This window comes from Melanotaenia boesemani, chromosome 20, assembly GCF_017639745.1.
Source record: "Melanotaenia boesemani isolate fMelBoe1 chromosome 20, fMelBoe1.pri, whole genome shotgun sequence".
Classification (NCBI taxonomy): Eukaryota; Metazoa; Chordata; class Actinopteri; order Atheriniformes; family Melanotaeniidae; genus Melanotaenia; species Melanotaenia boesemani.
In genome coordinates this window covers 26240596-26259124 of record NC_055701.1, presented here as the reverse complement: position 1 = coordinate 26259124, position 18529 = coordinate 26240596, and the positions used below count along the sequence as shown (strand labels likewise).

The following is an 18529-nucleotide window of genomic DNA, read 5'->3' as shown; positions in this document are numbered from 1 at the left end:
TGGCGAAACGAGAAACTGCAACACCAGCAGCACAGAATAAAACCAAAGACTGATGTGCAATGTGAGGCATTTGTTCAAAATCAAATATTACCTTTCACATCATACGTTATATATCCAAGTTATATGCAAAAATGAACATAGAGACACATTTGATATTAAAACTCGGGTGAGTGCATGCTCACACACAACAAAAAAAGGATTAAAAAATGAGAATTTAAAGCAAAATGGATATGTATGTTATTAATATGAACCTCAACCACTAAAATATGTTCTGCCATTGTGAAACAAACTAACATGTTATGAAATACATTCACACTAAATTATAAGGTGGACAGTCTGCTGCCAAAATGTGCCAGACAAATCAGTTCTTACTAATTAAAAAGGCGTTGTTGCCGTGCAGGCTACAGTCAGGGTATTTCCCCCACCTGTAGCTATTCAAAAAAAAAAACAAAAAAAAAACGATGTTGGTTTTTCTGTGATGCTTTAGGCCCGGCGTTACAGAGACGCACCAGGAGGAACCACACCATGCCAGTCCCTCTGCAAGTGGGTTTTCTGGCAACTGGCACCTTCCAGAGGAAACCTTGCTGACAGCTCAGAGATATCACAGCCAAATTTCAGCCGTGTCATGCCAGATGTGTTAGACAGCATCCTTGGTTTGTCACAACATTACATTATCTTTCCTACTCTGGGAATGACCAGGCAAGCAAAACAACGCAGTTTGTAGCAATGTCCAGTTTCCCTGATTTTAGAAGGCACTCCTGACTGCACTAAAGTCTCAATAAGAGGAATAAGTGACTCATTCACTCTAGGACCCAGCAGAGTGGGATGCAGACTTGATGCTGGAGCTTCTACAAGTGATGGAATGCTTATGAAGCACACAAGAGGTGGATTTTTTTTTCTTTTTTCCCCACATTGCTTTTTTAGTGTTGTCCCAACTTTTGTCCAGACAGCCTTTATTTTCCACAACTTTTTGTCCACCTAGTTAAAAGCAGTGATTGTGTCCCTCCGAACCTGCAGGACTTCCTCTGAGGACATGGCTGCTGCGGTGCTGCGTGGAGTCTCTGGCCTCACCCTCTCCAGCTACAGCTGCAGCACCGCCCACCCAGCTGGAACACCCAGGAACTAGAAAGAAATATTAACACTAAATAAACTGCTACCTGTCTCAGTTATATCTGTACATATTTATGTTATAAGTTAAAACAAAGGACTAAATTACTGGCATGCCTTTCCTCTGACACGGCGTTGACAGCATCTGTCACCTGCTGCCACTATTCTGCCTTTCTGACCATGGTGATGACCATCACGCCATCTCCATCAAATAAAACCTTTTTACATTTTTCAACTTGGTCCATCAGGATCTCACATTCTGAAAAAAATCTGCTTCTTCCATTTTTTCACTTTTGAGCCATCATGGAAATGGTATGAATATTTATTTATTATTTATGGTTTCTATAAATTCTGATTCTGATTTATAAACGCAAACAGGAGTGGGAATTGCTTGCGCACTCTTTTATAAATCTGGAAGTTTTTGTGCGCCACATTTCCTTTTTTCCCTACATACGCCACCTGTAGTCATCTTTGCTATGCACAGTTTTAGAAATGAGGCACTCGGTGAATCCAACCTTTTCCCTTTGATGATGTCATGGTTTGTGAAGAGCCGCAATTTTTTTTACTGAGAACAGACTTTTAAAGTCAGAACCAATTGTTTTTTCCAATTAAAATGCACCAGCTGGTTCAAACCTAAGTTGAAAAAGCAGCACTACTACATCCGGTGCCTGGCCACTGTGAAATGTGTGTGGGACGTCGTCTTCACCAGTAATGGGTCCTGAAAGGTGTGGACTTGCTCATTGGTGTGAGCCAATAACAGTATCTGCAAGAATTTCATGATGTGAGATGTTAGGGCAGCTGGTCTGTAGTCATTTTGACAAGGTTTACTCCCTTTCTACTTCTCCTAATTGTCTGTTAATGAAGCTACAGAAACACTCTGCTCCTCTCTGGACAAACTCTGTCCTAGACAAAATCCTCCCAGTCCATGGCCCACTGAGGTTCTAAGAAATCACAGAGCAGGACTCTGGGCAGCAGAAATCAAAAGAGCACACTGACTTGTCAGAGTACCTAAAGGCTGCAAAGATAGACTTTTATCAGAACAAGATCCCAACACACTGTTCATGGTGTTTAACTCTCTTCTATCTCCACCACCTGCCCAGCTTCCCACTGTGCTGACTGCAGAAATGTTTGTTTCCTACTTCACTGAAAAGGTTGCTACCAACAGTAATCAAGTCACTGAGCCTGACCAGCTCAGCCTTACCAAACCAGCATCTGGTGCCTCACTCTGCTCTTTCCGCTCTCTAAATGAGGACGAAGTCTCTAAACTTCTAGTCAACTCAAAGCCCACGACCTGTCCTCTTGATCCTGTTCCTTCTGACATCCTGCACAGCATTTTACCTACAGTCAAATCTGTAGTAACCCATATTATCAACTCCTCTCTTAAATCCGTTGTCTTTCCTTCTGCCTTAAAGCAGCTCAGGTTACCCTGCTGCTGAAGAAACCCGCACTCAACCCAGCCCAGGTTGAAAACTACCGGCAGGTCTCACTGCTTCCATTCATGTCTAAATTACTAGAACATGCTGTCTTCAGTCAGGTCTCACAGTTCCTCCAAGACAGCAACCTGTTAGATCCATATCAGTCTGGCTATTGGCAAGGCCGCTCTACTGAAACTGCTCTCCTGTCAGTCACTGATTCCCTACGGGTTGCCAGATCCGCTGGTCAATTCTCAATGAGTTAGAGATTTGTCCAGTTCTTTGGCTCAACTCAGCACTAAATAAGCTGTCTGCACTTTATTTGTGAAACTGTGATCTCGTAATTAAACAAAGGACTATTGGGTGGGTGGGGGGATCTGTCAAATGACTATAGAATAGAATTTGGTTCAGATGATTGGGATTTTTTAGGTCCTGGAAAAATGGCAGGATGTTTTTCACAGCACATAAACTTTTTTCAGAGTTTAAAATCCAACATAGTTGTTCTGAGCAAGTTTTCAGAACCTGGAGCTGAAACCATCTGGACCTGCAGCCTTGTTCCAGTTAATTTTCTCCAGTTGTTTCCTCACCTGACTGCAGGAGACAGACAGACTAGAGGTGGAGATGGAAGGCGTTTTAATATGTTCTGAAGTTGAGAGAGACGAGGATGTTAAGGTCCATGACTGTGCTGCAAGGTGACAGTGGACATGTGACAGGAAAGCTGTGGACTCGTGGAGGGTGTGCGGTCTGTTGGGCCGGAGGCAGGGGGTGAACTGAACCTAGTGAAGAACATGTTCAGCTCTTTAGCTTTGTCCAGACCTCCATCAGTCAGATCCCCCATTAACTTGAAGCTGATGATCTTTTTCACTCCTGACCACACATCCCTTACACTGTTTTGCTGGAGCTGCTTTCTAATGTTTTCCTGTAGTTCTCCTCACACTTTTCAATCTTTGTTTTTTAGTTGTTTTTGTGTTGTCTTCAGTAACTCCATATCTCCATCCCTGAAAGCTTTCTTTTTTATGCTTAGCAGCTTTTTTGGCTGGTTAGTTCAATTGGTAGAGCATCAGACTCCCCATGTGGGAGACCAGGGTTCAAATCCCCCATGGGGATGAACATGAACACCTTCCATCTGGGTCCTTTGGCAAGACCCTTAACACTACTGTCTAACCACTGTAAATCGCTTTGGATAAAAGCATCAGCAAAATGACTGTAATGTAATGTTCAGGTCACTGCTGATCCAGGGCTTGTTATTGGGGAAGCATCTCACTGCTCTTGTTGGGATGATGTTGTCCACACAGAAGTTTATATAATCTGTTATACACTCGTGTCATGCCATTGATGTCATCTCCATGCGGTTCACAGAGGACGTTCCAATCTGTGGCCTCAAAGCACCTCTTAGAGCATCTTCAGCACTCTTCTGTCTGTCCAAGCCTGTAAAAAGCTGATGTCTGACATGATGCTGAGGCTCAGGTTGTCATGGTGACAGTAAAATGAACAGATCATTAAATCATGATTTTTTTTTTCTTTTCATTTTGGTAGAACACATGATATGAACTGAAGTGACAAACTGATGGTGACTATGTAAATCAGGACTGATCTTATTAACAGTTTACAGTTCGGGTCAGAACCGGAGCTCAGCTGCAACCCTCTGAAAACAACAGATAAGATGTGATTTATCAGACCTATACACTATTACACATTGACATTTATTGGAAATTCCATAATGTCAAGTTCTTGTGTGTTTTTGAGCAGATTAATGTGATATGTTTAGAGCCTCACCACAGAGACATTTATTAAAAAGTTTATTGCTTTTCATTGAACCTCCCATCTTTGTGTAATTCAGCTTAATTTGTCTCCTCTTTAGATACTTTTCAAATAAAGCTGAGGAGCAGTTGGAGCTGTGTCACTGTGTTAAATTTAGATTTCATTTGATTAGTTGAAGTGTTGGAAGGCCAGGCAGAAATAGAAAGATAGTAAGAGCAGGAAGGAGAAGAAGTTGATTAGCAGCAGCTGATATAATAAAGTCAGAAACAGTCAATTACAGAAGACAGTCAGCCATATTCAGTGTCTTGTTTACCTGCTTTATTACGCTAAGAAGCAGCCTGACCTTTAAGGTAATATGAGAGAATTACAGGCGAACATCAGTCAGAACTTATTAAAGCTGCAGCCTGCAGCTCTGCAGCTGATAATGTGAGGCCACAACCTCGCTTTAAAACACCTGACCTGACTACACACAGGTGAAACACTAATGAAACACACTCTGGGATGATGTCACAGCACACCCGACCAATCGTAGCCTCACTGACCAGCAGCTACTTTATGCTGCATTCACCTTCTGTCCGACATTGCAGCTTCTCTGCTGCTGACAGTTTCAGTTCATGTCAGACCAGGTGGTTCCAGTTATGGAGAGGCTCACCTGTTTCAGGATAAATACACACTGAGATGTTTGCTGTAGAGATCAGGTCTTCAGTTTTCACCGCAGTGTTGCTGGTCTAAACCTTAAAGTTCCTCTAGATCTCTGGTACACCTGAGCACCATCGCTTATCATCTGCAGTTTCTCAGTGGTGTGTAACTCTGTGGCGTAAATTGTGATGGATAGTTTACCCTTTAGGTAATCTACAGAAGTTTTCCAGACATTTATATCTCATCCAGGAGGACAATCCAGCCACAAAATGTAGTGTTTATTCAGAAGCTCTATATTTAAATGCACAATAATCCATGACAACAGCATTATTTACCACATTTCATCATAAATATCACTGTGTTGCTTGGCTGGAATAAAGCCAAGAAGACATTTCTGGTGCATGGTGGTGCCAAAAAGTAGCTGAGTTGGAGTTGGTTTAGTGAGGATAGCAGGTAAGTAATTGCAGGAATAACTGTAAATGAGGAAAAAGTGGAAATATGGAAATAGTTTCTGTTGTGTGTTTGTTTCAATGTCAATATTTTTTTCTTCTGAAAGCCAAGACTTGAGAGAATGATGTGAAGATGAGAAAAGGCTTGGTCACTGTTGATCTGTGTGTTATTTCTACAAAGTTCTGTTAGTAATAAATTCTGTTTTCTTGTTCTGGACGGCCTTTATGCTGCTATATCTATTCATACATTCATTTTACATCATTTTAGCCTCATAATCTGAAGCTGAGGCTGGAAACATCATGTCTGATGCTGACTGGGGTTAAAAGAGTTCAGCTTCTACAGGCAGTTTTATATTAAAAAAGAAAAAACGTGCACTAAAAATAGCAAATATGGCTTTAAGTTTTGAGGGTTAATGATGTGCTTTGTGTCCTGCAGCCATCATCAGACCTCTGCATCAGCTCCGCTCCACAGCTTTGATCGAGACAAAAACATCTCATTCTTACTGAAGGAACTCGACTCTCTGCGAGAAGTAAACAACAAGGTAAACTGGAGAAACTCTGCTTTCAGTTTGTTTGCTGTGTTTCTGAACAAATCGTTTCCTTTGTTTAGAACAAAGAATTAACAATTTATAATTCATTCAGAGATGAACCAAGTCATTTTTTAAATTTAATTTCCCAGCAGCTCTGGAGGTTCATGCTGGGGGACATTAGGAATTACATCCACCATCCACTTTATCAAGTCCACCTTGTAGTACCATGTTGGACCTCCTTTTTCCTCCAGAAATGCTTTAATTCTTGGTGTCATAGACTCAACAAGGTGGTGGAAACCTTCCTCAGAGGTTTTGCTCCATATTGACATGACAGCATCACACAGTTGCTGCAGGTTTGTTGGCTGCATTCATGATGAGAATCTCCCGTTCCACCACATCCCAAAGCTGCTCTACTGGACTGAGATCTGGTGGCTGTGGAGGCCGTTGGAGTCCAGTGAACTCACTGTCATGTTCTAGAAAGCAGGTGGAGATGATCTGAGCTTTGTCACATGGGTCATTGTCCTGCTGGAAGTAGCATCAGAAGATGCTCCACTGTGGTCATAAAGGGATGGACATGGTCAGTAACAATACTCAGATAAGCTGTGGTGGTTACTAAGGGGCCCAAGGTGGGCCAAGAAAATATCCCCCACACCACTGCACCAGGAGCAGCCTGAAGCTTTGATCCAAGGCAGGATGGATTCATGTTTTCATGATGCTTCCACCAAATTCTGAGCCTAGCATCTGAATGTGGAGCTGAAATGGAGACTCATCAGACCAGCAATGTTTCTCCATCTTCTATTGTCCAGTGTTGGTGAGTCTGTGTGAATTGTAGCCTCAGTTTCCTCTTCTTAGCTGACAGGAGGCACCCAGTGTGGTCTTCTGCTGCTGTAGCCCATCTGCTTCAAGGCTGGACATGTTGTGTGTTCAGAGATGCTAATCCTGCATAACTTGGTTGAAATCAGTGCTTATTTGACTTGTTGCCTTTCCATCATCTCCAAGCAGTCTGCCCATTCTCCTCTGACCTCTGACATCAACAAGACATTCTGGTCCAGACAACTGCTGCTCACTGGATATTTTCTCTTTGTCAGACCATTCTCTGTGAACCCTGGAGATGGTTGTGTGTGAAAATCCCAGTAAATACTCAAACCAACAACCGTGCCGCGTACAAAGTCACTAAAAACCTTTTTCTTCCTTATTCCTTATTGCTCAGTTTGAACTAGATATTTGTGGACCTGATAAAGTGGATAATGAGTGTATTTTAACAGAAACTCAGCTGTTGTGTTTTGGGGATGAGATCAGAGTCATCATCATCTCCAATTGCATTTAGGAAACCATGACCTTTGCCTCTGTGACTCTGCTGTTGTTTAGCTGCAGGAGCAGCTCGTCCACAAGGAGAAGGAGCTACAGAGGAGGGAGCTGGATGAGGAGTTGATGGAGGAGCAAAGGGAGGCCCGACACTGGGAGAGACCCACATGTGAGGAGGGGAGAGGGGGAGGTGCACGCCACAGTCTATACTCCTTTGATCCAAACATGGCTTCTTACATAGAGGAATATATACACACCAAGTTTAGTTTACAGCCTCAAAACCACTGATGTTAACATTACTGTGTTTATAAACAGAACAGAACAATCTACACAACAGATTTAGACCGATCCAGATTCTCCAGACAAACACATGGCAAAACTTCCTCAACTTGGCTCTGACAGTCTTGTTATTCAAATCAGCTTTATTTGTATAGCACCAATTCACATCTCATGGTACTTTACAGGCATAATCAATTCAAGTCATTTCATTGGGACCCCAATAAACCAAATCCATTTTATTATCCACATTAATCCAATTTATAATAAATGTGTTCATATAAACCAATCAACCAATCAACCAATAACTTAATAGAGCCGACAAAATAAGAGCAGATAAATAGAAATGAAAGGACGTTATCAGTGCATCATGGGATGTCCCTCAGCAGTCTATGACTATGGTGGCATAACTAAGGGATAACAAGACCACCCTAAACTATGAGATTTATCAAAAAGGAAGGTTTTAAGTCTAATCTTAAAGGTAGAGAGGGTGTCTGCCTCCCAAACCCAAACTCGGTGTTGGTTCCAAAGAGAGGAGTGAGATAACAAAGAACACTCGCTGCAGCATTTTCATTCAATCAATCAATCAATCAATCAATCAATCAATCAATCAATCAATCAATCAATCAATCTATCAATCAATCTATCTATCTATCTATCTATCTATCTATCTATCTATCTATCTATCTATCAATCTATCTATCAATCTATCAATCTATCAATCTATCAATCTATCTATCAATCTATCTATCAATCTATCAATCTATCTATCAATCTATCTATCAATCTATCTATCAATCTATCTATCAATCTATCAATCAATCTATCAATCAATCTATCAATCTATCTATCAATCTATCTATCAATCTATCTATCAATCTATCTATCAATCTATCTATCTATCTTTATATAGCACCTTCTCATACCCCAGGGTACCCAAAGTGCTGTACAGATAAAATTACAACAAATAAAACATCAAATCATAATAAAACAAGCAGTTTAAAACAGTAAAATAACAGGATCAGATGGAAATCTGTCAACCCTGAATGGTTTCATCAGACGTCATCAGACTTGGATAAGTATATCGGACTATCATCTGCATACAAATGAACATTTACACCATGTTGTCTAATAATATTACCTTAAGGGACAACTTGAAAAGTATTGGTTCAAATACAGAACCCTGAGGAACTTCATGACTTCATCATTTACCTAAACAAACTGAAATCTGTCATAAATAGGACTTAAACCAGGCCAATGTGGTTCCTTTACTTCCAGTACCATGTTCCAGCCTCTGTAGCAGAATGTTGTAATCAATAGTGTTGCTGACATTTTACTGACCTTAAAAACTTTTGTCTGAAAACATTCATTTTCCTTTTGTTTTAGTTTTCTTCAGAGAGACGTCCTGATCATGTTCTACATTTATTCTGTCATTATGACAGCTGGTCTTTGTCAGACCAGACCGGTTCCGTTCCAAACTGGTTCCATTCCACCAGACACGCATTCACAAATCAGATCATCCCATCCAAGAACTAGCTGTTCATCCTACAGCAACAGGACAGACTTGGATCTGGTTTAACAGTTTTATTTTCATGTATAGAAGAAAGACCAGGGGTCTCATTTATAAAACTGTGCGTAGGATTCTTACTAAAAGTGTACTTACGCCCAAAACCGGAAGTTGGCGTACGCCATAAAATATTCTGAATTATAAAACCGTGCGTACGCACAGGTGCAAGCAATTTCCCCTTTATAAATCACACTCGTCCTTGAAGTTTGCGCAGGTGAATTTGGCTCATGTTCCGCCCACTACACACCCACTTTCCACCATAAATGGTCAATGCAAAGTACCTCAGCGTGTATTAAAATGAGCCAGCTGATCCATGTTGTGATCCATGAACAATGGCAACCGCAGGGAAGCGAACCAAAAAACGCAACTTCACAGAGGCAGAAATCGATGCATTAGTGAGTGAGGTGGAGAGTCGAAAAATTATTTTGTTTGGTAGCCACAGTAGTGGCGTGACAAATAAGAGTAAGTGTCGTGAGTGGCAACACATAGTTACCTCAGTTAACTCTGTGAGCGGGACAGAGCGGACCATGGCGGAGATCAAAAAGAAACCATCAATGAACTGAAGGAAATCAGAACAACACTGCATAATTTGTGTGACATTATGTTCGACATTCCAAACACATTAAAAGAGCTTGTGAAAAAGTGAACCTTATTGTCTGCTTAATCGCTGCATGACCTCCTCACGGAGCCGTGCCCCGTGTTGGAACTCCCTGTGTCTGGGAGGGGGCTGTGGGTGAGGGTCGGCATTCCGAGGAGGGGGGAGGCCAGGAGGTAGTTGGATGCCGTGCCTCAGTGCCAGGTTGTGCAGCACGCCACACGCCCTCATGATCCTGCACACCTTTTGGGGATGGTACAATAATCTACCCCCTGACGCATCCAGACACCGCCACCGGCATTTTAAAAGGCCGATGGCGCGCTCTACAGTTGAGCGCGCACTGGAGTGAGTGGTATTGAACAGGGTCTCCTCTGCGCTCTGGGGGTTTGGGAAGGGGGTCAGGAGCCAGCGCCGGAGGGGGTAGCCACTGTCCCCTGCATTTCAATGAAACAGTGCATCAGTGGTCTGCATCTGGCTAAGCTGGTTGTCAATATAAAGTTATTGTCTTACCAAGAAGCCAGCCATCACGTACAGCGTCTGCCTGCAGTCTCTTCCCTACACTGCTTTGCGCTAGGATGTAAGAGTCATGTGTAGAGCCAGGCCATCGTGCAACTACATTTGTCAACATCATGTTGGATTGACATATGACTTGAACACTGATAGTATGCACATGCTTCCTATTGACATACATGAATTCATCGACATATGGGGTCCTTATAGCAATATGAGTGCAGTCAATTGCGCCGATTACATTAGGAAAACCGGACATTGCTGCAAATTGCCTTTTTTTTTTTTTTTTTTTTTTTTTTAACCTGTCTTGTCCAGCATCGTTGCAAACAGAATGATTGTCTGGCTGCTGTCTGGTGCTGGGCAATTTTACTCTATCAAGCAGGGATTTATACTACATGTATAAAGTCCCTCTTGATGAAAAACTTTATTAAATCAGACTCTTAATGCTGGACTCGACCGGAGGGGACAGAGAGAGAGAGAGAGAAAAGAAAGTAGAGAGAAGAGGGAGGGGAGAGAGAGGGACAGAAAGGGTGTGGGGAGTGCGGGTGGGGACTTGAAACATCATACAGAAGACCATGTAATCCATACTACTTACAACATATATAGCTACGATCATCCTAGCCAGTAGGCCATTACACAACTAGTTGATAATAGTAACAATAATAATAATAAGAGTAAGAGTAATAATAATAATAAGAACAGAAATAATAAAAAAAAGAAACAAAATATGATAATAGATATAAGTGAAACTGCTGTATTCAAGAACACGCGCAGAGAAACCTGTGTGGATGTGTTGGAGAACTCGGCCACACGGCGACGCAAAGACTGTGTGTAGACGTTCAGGAAGGAGTGACCATGCAGAGTGATCATGCAGATGCCACCTCACTTGAACAGAGGCCAGAGTCAGGCCAGCGGTCCCGAGACCCAGGCCACCAGCCCCCCCGCAGGCAACAGACCCCGACCGGTCCACAGAGACGACCACTCGCCCGCCCAGGAAGGCAGCAGCAGGAGACCCCAGCAGGAGCCGCCCCGCGGACCCAGGGCACCGGCCCCGGCGGGCCGAGGCCAGCAGTCCCCGACCCCCCCGGGCACCGGCCGCCCGGGACAGACGGGGCAGAGGGCCCGGGCCCAGGAGCGCAGGGACACCCCCCTCCCCCACAGGCCGAGGGCCAGCACGCCACCCGGGGGGACCCGGCCCGCCCAGACGGCCACCACCAGAGGCCAGCCCCACACCCCAGCGCCCAGCCGCACACCCCGAGAACCAGTCCTGCCCCCCCCCAGACCAACACACACACACACAAACACACACACTCTCCTTCCACTCCTCCATTTATCCTCCCACACACACACCATCCTTCCTCCCACACACTCACCATCCTTCCACCATACACTCTCCCACACCTATCCCATCCTCCCACACACACATCATCCTCCCTCTCACACACCATTCATCCACCTTCACACCTCCCATACACACACACACACACACCTTCCTTCCACTACCCATCCTCCCAAACATACATCATTCTCCTACACCAAACATCCACCTTCACGTACCCCATCCTCCCACACACACACACCACCCCTCCATCACCCACTCTCCCAAACATACACCACTCCCCCACACACACACCATCCTCCCTCCCATACACCATCCATCCTCCCGCACACACACCATCCTTCCACCATCCATCCTCCCACACACTCCCCCATCCCTGCACCATACATTCTCCCACACATACCCCATCCTCCCACACATACATCATCCCTCCACCATTCATCCTCCCACACCCACACCACCCCCCCTCCCACACACCACGCATCCACCTCCACACACCCCACCCTCCCACACACCATCCCTCCACCACCCATCCCCCCACACCCACACCACTCTCCCACCCCCCCCCCCCCCCCCCCCCAACACACACACACACAAACACCATCCCCCCACCACCATCCTCCCGCCACCCCACGCCACGGGGGGACAGCCCCAGCCAGGAGGCGAGGAGACACGAGCCAGGCCCCCAACCCCCCACCCCGCCCCCCACTCCCCACCCCCAAAACAGCACCTTCCCCCCAGGGCCAGCAGCCAAAACCCCCCGGGACAGCCCGCCTACGCCCCGGGCCAACGCGACAGGCCACCCGGCCCGCCCCGCCCCCGGGCCATCCATGGAGACAGGGGCGCTTCCAAACAACACGTCAACCCCCTCCACCGCATCTAAGTCCAAGAGACAGCGAAATGAGGATTCACCTGGAGCTATTTCACCAACGGGGAACGACTCAACAGATGTTCTGATCTCCATAGATAAGAAACTCAGTAGTTTTGATGCGCGTTTGAGTCTGGTAGAAATTCTCCACAAGGAGTTCCAGGCGCTACGTGAATCATTAGAATTCAGCCAGAAGCAGGTGGAAAGTCTGGCTGCAGAAAATGCCGGTCTCAGAGAGACGGTAAAATCCCTCACCGAGGGCTTGACCCGTCTCTCAGATGAAAATAAGAAGATTAAGGAAACGGTGATCGATCTGCAGGCGCGGAGCATGAGAGAGAACCTGGTGTTTGCAGGGATTCCAGAGCAGACGGAGGAGGACCCCGAGACCACGGTGAAAAACTTCATCAAAACCCACCTGAAGCTCCCGGAGGAAACGGTGAAAAACATCTCCTTTCACAGAGTCCATCGGCTCGGCGGGAGGAAACCCGGGTCCAGCAGACCAAGACCCATAGTAGCGAAGTTCGTCAGCTTCAAACAGAAGGAGCAGGTGAAGAACCAGGGCCGCGAACTGAAGGGGACCAACTTCGGAGTAAACGACCAATATCCGAGAGAGATTCTGGACCGACGGAGAGTCCTGTTTCCCATCAGAAGGAAATCTATGGCTAATGGCGCTCGCGCTGTCATCGCGGTGGATAAACTGTTTATTAATGGACAACTGTACCGCGACCCGGACATCACTCCGTGGCTCTTCTGATCCCAGGTGCTGTAAGTCAATCTCTCCAAATGATCACTCTTAACTCGCCATTATAGATCACTGACAGTAGAACACACTGCTCGTCTCACCACAGCCTCTACACCTAGATCGATGTATTTTTTTCTGTTTCACCACTCTTCTCACTTTTCACTTTTCACTATCTTTCTATTTCACGTCTTCACTGTTAATTGTAATCCAGCTCGTAATATCAGCAGCGCACGCAACACCGTCAGGACGCACAGCCGCACCATACATGATACATATAAACACTCGCGTTTTATGTATGAGAGAACACGCATTAAGGTAGACTACATATACGGACATTTAACATACGGACAAACGCGCGCAATCAGGCTGCATGCAAACACGCGCGAACACGCAAGAGGGGCGCACAAAGACACACGCGTCATTAACACGCATGAAGCATTAAACCGTTCACAATAACCATGTTAAAAATCGTCTGTTGGAATGTACATGGAGCCGGTTCCAGGGAGAAGAGGTTGAAGATCTTTAATAAATTACAGGAGCTGCAGGCTGACATTGTCTTACTACAAGAGACTCATTTAACAAACTCAACCATAGACCTTCTTCAAACAGCTCAGTTTCCTCATGTTTACTCAGCTTGTTATAATTCTAGGCAGAGAGGAGTAGCTACTCTTATTAATAAGAGACTAAATTTTGACATAGATAGCACAGTAGTGGATCCGGAAGGCAGATTTCTGATAACTTTATTATCTATTTGTAATATCAAATTATGTATTACCAATGTGTACGGCCCCAATGCAGATGATCCCTCCTTTTTCCACTCCCTGTTTGCTACACTCCAGAATTATTCAGATAACAGAATAGTGCTAGCTGGTGATTTTAATGTAGTCTTGACTGAACAAGATCGCTGCAGCACATCAGGTAGTCATCGAGTCTGGCAGTCGTCAGAAACTATCAAACAGTACATGAAGGATTTTGGTCTTTGCGATGCTTGGCGCTCTCACCATCCTAAACTAAGAGAATACACCTTCTTCTCTTCAGTTCACCACTCCTTCTCTAGACTAGATTATATTTTAAATAGTAATTCACTAATGGGCGACATTTCAGAGACTCAGATACATCCAATCAGCATCAGCGATCACGCACCAGTTTCATTCAGTCTGAGAATCAAAAATAATAAACCGATTGGTAAAAGCTGGAGATTTAACACCTCTTTATTGAAAGATCCTGAGTTTATTGATTATTTTAAAAAAGAATGGTCAATTTATATAGAAAAAAATGACATGCCTGAAACTTCAGCGTGTCTCCTTTGGGAAGCAGGAAAAGCAGTAATGCGAGGGAAAATAATTTCCTTCTCCTCACATAAGAAGAAGAAGGAAACAGCAAGAGTTTTAGAATTAGAACTCAGGATTAAATCATTGGAGGAGGCTTACCGCATTTCCCCCGAAGAGCACACAATGAATAATATAAGGAAAACTAAATTGCAGCTTAAAGAAATTATAGATAAAAAAACACAGTTTTTAGTGCAAAGACTTCGCTTGGAGAACTTTGAACATAGTAACAAATCTGGAAAGTTTTTAGCAAATCAACTAAAAACAAACAAGGAGAAAACAACAATCTCCTCTGTTAAAGATCAAGACGGAAACATCAGCCATGACCCAGACAAGATAAATGACACGTTTAGAAGCTTCTATAAAACATTATATGAATCACAGATTAATCCAACAGATGAACATATTGAACAATTTTTAAACAACATTAATCTACCAAAACTAAAAAATGAAAATAAAATAACTTTAGATGCACCTATTACTGTAGATGAACTCCACGAAGCTCTCCAACATATGCCCAACAATAAAGCCCCGGGTCCAGATGGTTACTCAGCAGAATTTTACAAGGAATTCTGGACAACGCTAGCTCCTACATTTTATATGTTGTTAGAAATACAGGAAAAACAAAAAACACCGCAAAATATGAACTTAGCTAATATAACACTATTGCTAAAACCAGGCAAAGACCCCACACTTCCATCCAGTTACCGTCCCATATCTTTAATAAATGTAGACCTGAAAATAATTAGTAAAGCTCTTGCCAGAAGGATAGAAAAAATAACCCCTCTTATAATACATCCGGACCAGACAGGTTTTATAAAAGGTCGACATTCATCTACTAACACGCGTAGACTAATTAACCTCATAGATTACTCTACTTTACATAATCTAGAATCCACAATCATTTCTCTAGATGCAGAAAAAGCCTTCGACAGGGTAAACTGGAAGTTTCTATTTGCAACACTAGACAAATTTGGGTTTGGACCTGCTTTCATAGAGTGGATTAAAATATTATATAATAACCCAAATGCATGTGTGAAAACCAACGATCAAACTTCTCCAAGCTTTCGCTTACAGAGAGGCACCAGACAGGGCTGCCCACTCTCCCCCTCACTTTTTGCCATTTTCATAGAGCCGTTAGCAGCTGCTGTTAGACAAAATATAGAAATTAAAGGAATCCAGGGCAAAAACATAGAACATAAAATAAGTCTTTATGCAGATGATATATTACTTTTCCTTCAGAACTCACAAACATCACTCTCTGAGACAATCACAGTTATTAATAAGTTCTCATCAATATCTGATTATTCTATTAACTGGTCTAAGACTACAGCCATGTCCATCAACTGTGACCTACAAAACATCCCTAATATCAAAATACAGACAGGAAACATTAGATATTTAGGTATAAATATTTCCCCCAGATTATCAGATTTAACAAAATTAAACTATGTTCAGCTACTAAAAACAATAGAAGATGATCTCTTACGGTGGAGGCGCTTACCCATCTCACTAATGGGGAGAGTTGCCACCATTAAGATGATGATTCTACCTAAAGTTAATTATTTATTTTCAATGATACCCACTAAACCCTCCACCAGTTGGTTTAAATCTCTGGACTCTTTCATATCCAAGTTTCTTTGGAAAAACAAGCCGTCACGTATCAGTCTTAAAACCTTACAGCAGACTAAAGATAGAGGAGGACTGGATCTACCAAACTTTAATCACTACTTTATAGCTAACAGGCTGCAGTACATCTCAATGTGGCTCAAACCCAGTTATCTGGATGAGCCGTGGCTAGATGGGGAGCAGGCTTTGTGTGAGGACTTAGTCATCTCTGACCTGCCGTTCATCAGCTCAACCATTAAACCATATAAGTGCTTTAAAAGCCTTAACATCCGTTTTTCCTTAATGGCTTGGTGGGAATTCTGTAAGATAACCAGATCTTCCCTCTTTCCATGTAGACTTACACCCATCTGGAACAACCCTGACATCCTGCAGAACAAAAGATGATAAACTTCACTCAATGGAAGACTAAAGGAATACAACAGTTAGGACAGATAATAGAAAATGGAAACTTTGTATCTTTCAACACAATTGTCTCACAGTATGGAATCAACAGCAATAAATTCTTAGAGTACCACCAACTAAAATCAATTATATGTAAGAAGTATACCCCTGTACAGTTAGACTTGCAGCTTCCTGTCAGAATAGCAGAATTCTTGAATCTTAATACTCCAAAATTATTATCAAAAATATATAGATTACTTGCAAAGCTAGAAGACAGGATATCTCTCCCAACTTCAAAATGGGAAGATGATTTATCTAATAACTTTGATCAGAAAAGATGGTCACAAATATGTTTAAACACGTTTAAAATGACTCAGAATTCAAATATACAACTAATACAATTCAAAATTCTCCATAGAACTCATTATACAGGACACAGGATGTTCAGGATGGGCCTTTCACCATCAGATATCTGCCCACACTGCTCTGAGAACACTTCTGATAGCTACATCCATGCGCTGTGGTCCTGCACACCTGTCCAAAGGTTCTGGATTAAGGTGTGTGAAGATCTCTCAAAATGGTTTAAAACCAGTTTTTCTGCAAACCCCACACTTTGCCTACTGGGCGACCTGGGTGACACTAACATAGGAATACACTCCATAAACTTGGTCCTCGCAGTCTTATGCATCGCAAAGAAAACTATCCTTGTGAACTGGAAAGATAAGAATAATTTGTCTATCCAGCAGTTTAGAAATCTCCTGTTAGATCACATCAGCATTGAGACAATGTCTGCCTCCTCCAGGAACCAATCAGATGACTTTCATTCCCTCTGGTCCCCTGTGACTGGCTACATCACCTAATGTAGGTGGAGGATTGCGGCTTCGCTGGGATGGGGGTGGATATGGGTGGGGGGTCCCTGGTGGCTTCGGGTCTCCGGTTGTCTCCTGGGTGGGGACCTCGGCTGCTCCGCTGCTGGGTCGGCTGGGGGTTCCGGTCTGGGCGGGCGGCATTGGGTGGGCCCCGGGGTGGGACTGCCTCGTGGCGGTGGGGGGTGGCTGCCGGGGTGCCTGGGTCGGTGTCCGTCGGCCCCTGGCCGGGTGGCCGGTCGGGCCCGGGGTGGGCCGGGTGGGGGCCCCGGGCTCTGGGGTGTCGGGTCTCCCCCCTCTCCTGGGGGTGGGGGGTCTGCCGCTGCTGGGGGGGGGCTGGGCCCGTCCGGATGTGCCGTGCCGGGGGTTGGTCCGTGCCCTGGTGCTTGGTCGCAGCCCCGGAACCTGGGTGGGGGTGTGTTTGTATATAGGTGGGTGTGTGTGTGTGTGTGTGTCTGTAGGTATGCGGGTGTGTGGGTGGGTGTAGAGGGATGTGTGTGCTGTATGTGTGTGTGGGTGTGTATGAAGGTCTAGGTGTGTGCGTGTATGTGTGTGTGAGTGGTGTGCGGGTGTGTGTGTGGAGGTCTATGTGGGATGTGTGTGTGGGTGTGTGAAGGTGTGTATATATGAGTGTGTGCACGTGGAGGTCGAGGTGTGTGTGGAGGAGTGAAGGAGTGGGTGGAGGCGTGAGTATGTATGGAGGTGCTTGTGTGTATATGCAGGTATGTATGTGAGTGCGTGTGTAGTGGTGTATGTGTATGGAGGGGTATGAGAGTGTGTGTGTATGTGGGCACCGGTGTGTGTGTCTATAGGTATGTGCGTGAAGTGTGTGTGTGGAGGTATGTGCACATATTGAGGTGTTGGTGTATAGAGGTGTGTGAGAGGGTGTGTGAGTGGCTGGGGTTAAAAAAAAAAAAAAAAAAAAAGTGTGTGCGTTTGCAGGGGGTTAGGACGTGTCCTCTGGGGGGCGCCCTGGCCGGGTGTTGGGGGCGTGGGCCTGGGGTTCCCTTCCTTTGCCTCGCCCCCCTCCCACTCAGAAAGAGGAAAGTGGCCCCTTGGGCTGGTGGCTGGCCCCTGGGGGGGTTCGTGGCGTGCCTGGGTTGGGGTGCCTGCTCCGGGCCTGTGACGCCCTTCGGGGCCGGCGGGGGACGGGGGCGCCCTAAGCCACTGGCGGGTCGTCTTCCAGGGGGGAGGCTTACTCCCCTCTGGACCTACATCTCCTGAC

General features: G+C 44.6%; 1 protein-coding gene across 7 annotated transcripts in view; it reads left to right on the top strand.

Annotated features, from left to right (window-relative positions):
• The window catches only part of mipol1 (mirror-image polydactyly 1), an 85483-nt gene that overhangs the window by 20032 nt on the left and 46922 nt on the right, over window positions 1-18529 (top strand). For all 7 annotated transcript variants that reach the window (XM_041971976.1, XM_041971972.1, XM_041971974.1 and 4 more), the window contains 2 exons: window positions 5805-5910; window positions 7267-7372. In XM_041971976.1, the coding sequence (XP_041827910.1) occupies window positions 5805-5910; window positions 7267-7372 (212 nt within the window). The remainder of the gene's footprint in view (window positions 1-5804; window positions 5911-7266; window positions 7373-18529) is intronic.